Source organism: Antechinus flavipes, chromosome 5 (genome assembly GCF_016432865.1).
Source record: "Antechinus flavipes isolate AdamAnt ecotype Samford, QLD, Australia chromosome 5, AdamAnt_v2, whole genome shotgun sequence".
NCBI lineage: Eukaryota > Metazoa > Chordata > Mammalia > Dasyuromorphia > Dasyuridae > Antechinus > Antechinus flavipes.
Window position 1 is genome coordinate 177561993 of NC_067402.1, and position 6000 is coordinate 177567992.

At 32.5% G+C, this 6000-nt stretch overlaps 1 protein-coding gene across 23 annotated transcripts in view; it reads left to right on the plus strand.

Annotated features, from left to right (window-relative positions):
* Nucleotides 1-5668, plus strand: part of C2CD5 (C2 calcium dependent domain containing 5) — a 130792-nt gene extending 125124 nt beyond the window's left edge. For all 23 annotated transcript variants that reach the window (XM_051963408.1, XM_051963403.1, XM_051963400.1 and 20 more), the window contains 2 exons: nucleotides 1345-1491; nucleotides 4296-5668. In XM_051963408.1, the coding sequence (XP_051819368.1) occupies nucleotides 1345-1491; nucleotides 4296-4427 (279 nt within the window). In that variant the 3' untranslated portion in view covers nucleotides 4428-5668. The remainder of the gene's footprint in view (nucleotides 1-1344; nucleotides 1492-4295) is intronic.
* The last annotated feature ends 332 nt before the right edge of the window (nucleotides 5669-6000 follow it).

Below are 6000 nucleotides of genomic sequence, written 5' to 3' on the forward strand. Positions count from 1 at the left end.
TTAGTCTTAGAGACAGAGTAATGCAGTTAAAAGAGTGTTGAACTTGGGATCATAGAACCTGAATTCATATCCCAGCTGTGACCTCACTGAGCCTGCCAGCAACTGAGGAAGGTTGAACTGCATAACTTCTATGGACCCTTCGAGCTCTAGGTCTATAATCTCGTCTCTAGAAAGCAGAGGTGAGGAAAATCTGCATTACAGGGATGTAAAATTGAGAGATCGAATCTTGAGTTCAGGGAACAAGTAGGTCTGTTTCCCCAGAACCAGGAGTGCATGAGAACTGAGATGAAAGTGGCAGAAAAAAGAAGTCTGATTGTGAAAGGCTTCAAATGTCAGTCTGAGGAGGCTTAAGTTTAACCTGTCAGATTCTTGATATGGGCAATGCTGTGGTTGAACTTATGCCTTAGGAGGATTGTTGTGGTAGGTATGGGAAGAATAGATTAGAGAAGAAAGAGTCTGTAAGGAAAATGGATACTGAAGAGACTGGAACAATTATTTAGGCAAAAAATCAGTAGATATTGAGTACTGGGGGTGGAAAGAATGCAAGAAATGTTGTGGAGGAAGGGTAATAGATGAGGCAGAATCTGCCTCCATGTTGACAGACAGCTTGTGCCTATTCTGTTCTGGAATTCCCTTTCTCCTCATTTCCCTCTCTCTCAATCTCCTTGCCGTCAAGATTCAACTGAGGAACCTCCTCAGTGAGGCTTACCTTGATTCCTTCAGTTGCTTGTATTTTCCCTTTTTAATTTTCCTTGAATTCTCTTTCTTTTTATAGGTAAAATGTAAACTCTTTGAATACAGGGCCTCTTTAATTTGTATCTTTCTGCTCACATTTTACATATAGCAGGCATGCTTAATGTTTGTTTTTTGTTGCATTCTTATTAGAAATTGAGAAATTCACACTATTAGGGTTCCAGTCTTGACAAAAGTGCTCCATTCCCCATTAATCTTGCTTGCTATCTGCCTCATATCTTCCATATTTTAATTTCAAAGTCCTTTCCTAAAGGACTTTTTTAGTATTCATCAAATTGTTGTACAAAATAAAACAAGGAAACTCCAATTCCTTTCTTTCATAAGGGTTATCATTAGTATCAATATCATAAGAGTAAGATTTGAAAGTTGAAGAGCTCACTTAATGATCTCCTAGTCCAGTCTTCTCTATTTTACAAATTAGGAAGGAAACTCAAAGAAATTTATTTGCGTAAAAGTCGCTGAAGTATTTGAATTTCAAAATTAATAATTATAGCATTATGATAAAGTGTTGTAATGCATTTAGCATATTGTCTATCTTATATCTACTTTCATATATATATATAATACACATATCTTTTTTTTTTCCCTTAGGAAGGAGGGGTCAGTGGTTTTCTTCATGCTTTTATTGCTGAAGTGTTTGCAATGGTGAGAGCACATGTTGCAGCATTAGGAGGGAATGCAGTTGTCTCCTATATAATGAAGCAGTGTGTGTTTATGGAAAATCCAAACAAAAATCAGGTGAATTAATAATAAAATTTTGCCCACCTTTTTGTTCAGAAAAAATATGATACTAATAAACAATTCCTTTTGTAGCTCTGTATTTTCTATTGTGCAATGCTTTCTTGATTACTAATTGTGACTAGGCCTCCCCTGGGTATTCTGAAACTTCTTTGGCCCTGGAGCTTTCCTTTTATTACTTTGGAAGTTGAACTGCCAAAGTCATCTTTGCTTTGAGTTGTGGCACCTAATAATTGAGACAGGAGAACCAGTGTTACTTTTTCCAAAACTCAAACTTGACCTTAGTTGGGAAAAGGCACTGTCCAAACAAACACTGATTGCTTTTACGGTAAAGAAACACAACTTTTAGAGGAAAAGATAGGCTTTATATAATTAAGAAAGAGGAAAAAAAAAAGTACGACTATTACTCCTTTTTTTTTCCCTTCAATAATATTGTAATTTTCTTTTATTGTCTTGTTGCTATGTTTCATTTGCAACCTAATGCCTTTTGTTGGCTTTTGAGTTATGATGAGAAAAAGGTGATGTAATTTAACATTTTTAAAAAATCCTTTTGAAATAGAATTGCAAAATCGGTGTCAAAAAAACATTGTGGAGAATAAATTGAATTGCTGAGTTATAAATAAGGAGAACCCAGTTCTGGCTCTAGGGCTAACTGCAGTATCAAGCAAATCACTTAATTTCTCATTTGCACATGCAGGTACTGTATGTAAAGTTTATGTTTATCCTTAGTTTTTCTTCAACCTCTTTGAAGCCTACATTTTTGTTGTCCATTGTATTATGTTTTATTTATATAAAAATAAGTCATCATAGTGGTGAGAAATTTTAATATTTTTTTATTTTTTGGTCAGTTTCATCAGTGTTAAAGATGACTACTATTTCAAGTGTCCTGTGTTTTCAAAATAGAAACAGGACCATTCTCCAAAGCTGAATATTTTATTAAGTTTCTTGTATAACACTCAAGTAGTACTCATTTTAATTGGCCATGGAGTATTTGTTTAGGTTAGAAGAGCAGCAAAGTGATTCTCTCTATTTAGTCACTGTCCCCTAAATTAGTGTTGTTACTGAGGAAGAGCTGTTATGTATCATCAGAAAACACACTAAAAATGATCTGTGATTTAACTTATGCATATACCTTCTATTAAAGCAGATTGCAGCCTTTCACTGCTTTGACAGTTTCATGATTTCCTGCAGAAAAAGAATATCATCATCTGGTGACTGCTCTTCTGATGGACTTTTCCAAATTTAACTATGCTATTTCTTGGATATTACCAGGCCAATCTATTTTGGTACGACCTGCAAGATCTCATGTTGTGCTGACAAAGCTTTTAAGCTTTTTTTCTGAGGTTACTGCTAAACCTTGAGGCAATGAAATATGCTTAATTAAAATGTATTTTTAAAGGAGATTCTCCCCTCCCCATCATTAACTTTATTTTATTATTCTCTCATCTTAGCAGTGTAATGTATGTTCTTTCTACTATATCACATTGCCTACTTATATGGAAATAATAATGCAGCAGGTATCTATGCTTAATATATGTAAATCCCATAAGGAAAAGTAGGGGCTGGATGTCAGTAACTCCTAATTCTTTTCTTCTTCAAATTCCTGGATCTTTCTGTATGTTGTTTGGTGAATGTCTTATTCAAGTCAAATGATGAGTATATTTGAAGTTGAGTTGAATGAGAAAAAATAAAAGGAAATTGCTACTTGATGAAACAAGTGTTTTTCAAAAAGACAATATCATTTTTCCTTGTCTTTGTCTCTAACACTAACATGCTATCAGAGTTGTTATGGTGTGATTATTAAATTTGTCAGGATCCAAAATTGATAGGTTAGACTGACAGATTATAATCTACTAAAAATAAATTTAATATAGATAATATCTTATAATTGGGTTTAAATTAAAATTACAAATTGGTAGACTAGAAAGAACTTCATCTGAAAAAAACTAGTTGTTTTTCATGGACTGAAAGCTCTTTAGTAGAGATTTGGTGGTAGAGAAACCAAATCTTAGGTTGCATTAAGAAAAACATAACATCTAGGATTACAGAACTGATTTTCCCTTTATATGTTCTCCTCATCATATGACAATTAATGTAGTTTGTTCAGTTTTGAATGATGCACTTTAGGAAGGACTTTCATAGGTTGAAGATCCAAACAGGTTGAAGTCTTAGGATATTATCATCTTTAAGTATTTGAAAGACTGTTCTGCAGAAGAATTTAACTTGTTCTTTGTCCCCAGAGGACATAATTGGAACTAACATGGAAATTGCAGAGACAAATTTAGGCTTTGTATAAGGAAACATTTTCTAATGATTAGTGTCCTCCAGAAGTGAAAGTGCTTGAGAGACAGAAAGATACAGAGAAGCAATGTGGTACAATAGAAGGAATGTTGGATTTGGAAGCAGAGGATGTTGGTTTAAATACCATTTCTTCAACTTGCCATTTATGTGACTTTAAGCATTTTGAATAAATGCTCTGGGCCTCAGTTTTCCTTATCAGTAAAATGAGGAGCCCAGGTTAGATGATTTAGAATGAATTAAATGACTTTTTCACTGTGTTTTTATGAACAGGCTTCTCCAGGCGAAGACTAGGTGACCATTTGTGAAGTATGTTAACCTATGTCCTTTTCTGAGCTTAATCTTTTATGATTTAGTTTGAAGCTCATGTAAACTTTGGTAACTCAAGTTTCCTCATTTATAAAATAGGACTATTAATACTTATAGCAGCTTCCTCTGAGGATTGTTATGAATGCTTATATGTAGTTGTTGGTTTTATAATTGAACATTTTCTGTTGCATTTACAGGCACAATGTCTAATAAATGTAAGTGGCGATGCAGTGATTTTTGTACGTGAATCTGAATTAGAAATTATATCAACTCAGCAGCCCATTGCCAGCTGCCAGCCTGCATGTGGTGGAGGAGAAATTGCTACCTGAAAGAAAGACAACCCTTCCAGAAATTGATACTTGTTGTAAGGTGTCTGTCTACTTCTTCAGAGTTGGTCCTTTTAGGATTTTAAAAAGTAGAGCTTAACATGAGACAATCAAGAAAAGTGTGGTGGAGAAGAATTCTCTAATCCCTTAATTCTGCGTGCAGTCTAGAAAATAAGAGTATTGACTTTAGAATTTGTGAAGAAAAATGGCACAGAACTATTGAAAAAAAGATGCAACCTGCTTGTGAATTTTGCTATTTTATAATAAATTTAGAACTCTAAATACTATTTTTAAATAAAGTATCTTCATTTGAAAGAGATCATCTATTTAAAAAAAAAGGAAAAACAACTAAATTGGAAGATAATTAGGAAACTAGAACAGTTACCTTGGTATGATTTTTTAAAAAATAAATAGTAAATTCACAAATGTATTTAGAATGTGTGAGGAAAAACTTTTACTTAGTAAAAACTGAGAAAGATAACCAAAACTATATGAATTTGAGTTTCCTTGTTTATTTTGTACAACAATTTGATGAGTACTACAAAAGGAGTAAGGAAATTGCTGTTGACAATTTTTTTTCATTGTCAAGTCTTATAATTTGCAGATAATTATATTGCTTTAATTACCATGTTAAAAAAAAAAAAGATTGTTTTTCAGTGCCAACTTATTTAACTGTTTCCATACTGCTTTTTTGTCAGTAAGATAAAGAAAACTGTAATATAGTTTAAAAACTGGGTGCACCAAGCTATTTTTACTTGTAAAAATGCTCACTTTGGAATTTCAGATATAAAATACTTAGTGAAATTCATTTATTTCAGGATCAGTCTAATTTTGTCTTAATTTAGGCATAACTTCATTCAGTGAGATAGGGAAGTCAGTTTCTAAGAAAATGCTGGCCTTTTACTTAATAATAAATGGTGCTTTAGAATATAATATGGGTTCTTCTGAGTTAGTTTGGATAGCATTTGACCTGGAATTTGTAAAGGTAACTTGAATGTAAATATTGCATTTCATTTTCACATAGGAATATTTTTTCATCAATGCCAAATATCCATTGTAAGTGAATTTTTTTTCCCAAAATCACATTCCTCCTTTGCACAATAAAATTTCTGTACAAAACTTTTTTTGCTTTGGTGTTTCAAGTGAAGTGTAAATGAATTAACATTTTTTTCTTTGAATCATCATGTGTTAAGCTTTATTGTATTTCTACTTTAATTTTTCGAATAAAACGTTTGTAAAAACAATGCTAACTTAAATATCATTCAAGCTCTTTTTGCTTCTAGAACCTTGTGTGTTTTGAATTTCTAAATTCTTCTTTTGATTTGTTAGTAATGTAAATATAACTAGTTCTGTGACATCAAAATTATTAATCAAAGATTTTTCTTCTTAGGTGTATTGTGGTATCTTCCTTTCCTTTGGTTGCTTTCTTGGGTATGCTTTTGATAAATAATGCCCTTATTTTAAGGGTCTTAAGACCCTTAAAAGGAGCAATCAAAAAAAAAAACAAACAAAACTAAAACAACATTACAACTTATCTTGCTAATTAAAATTTGATGAGTCAAATCATTTTCCCCAC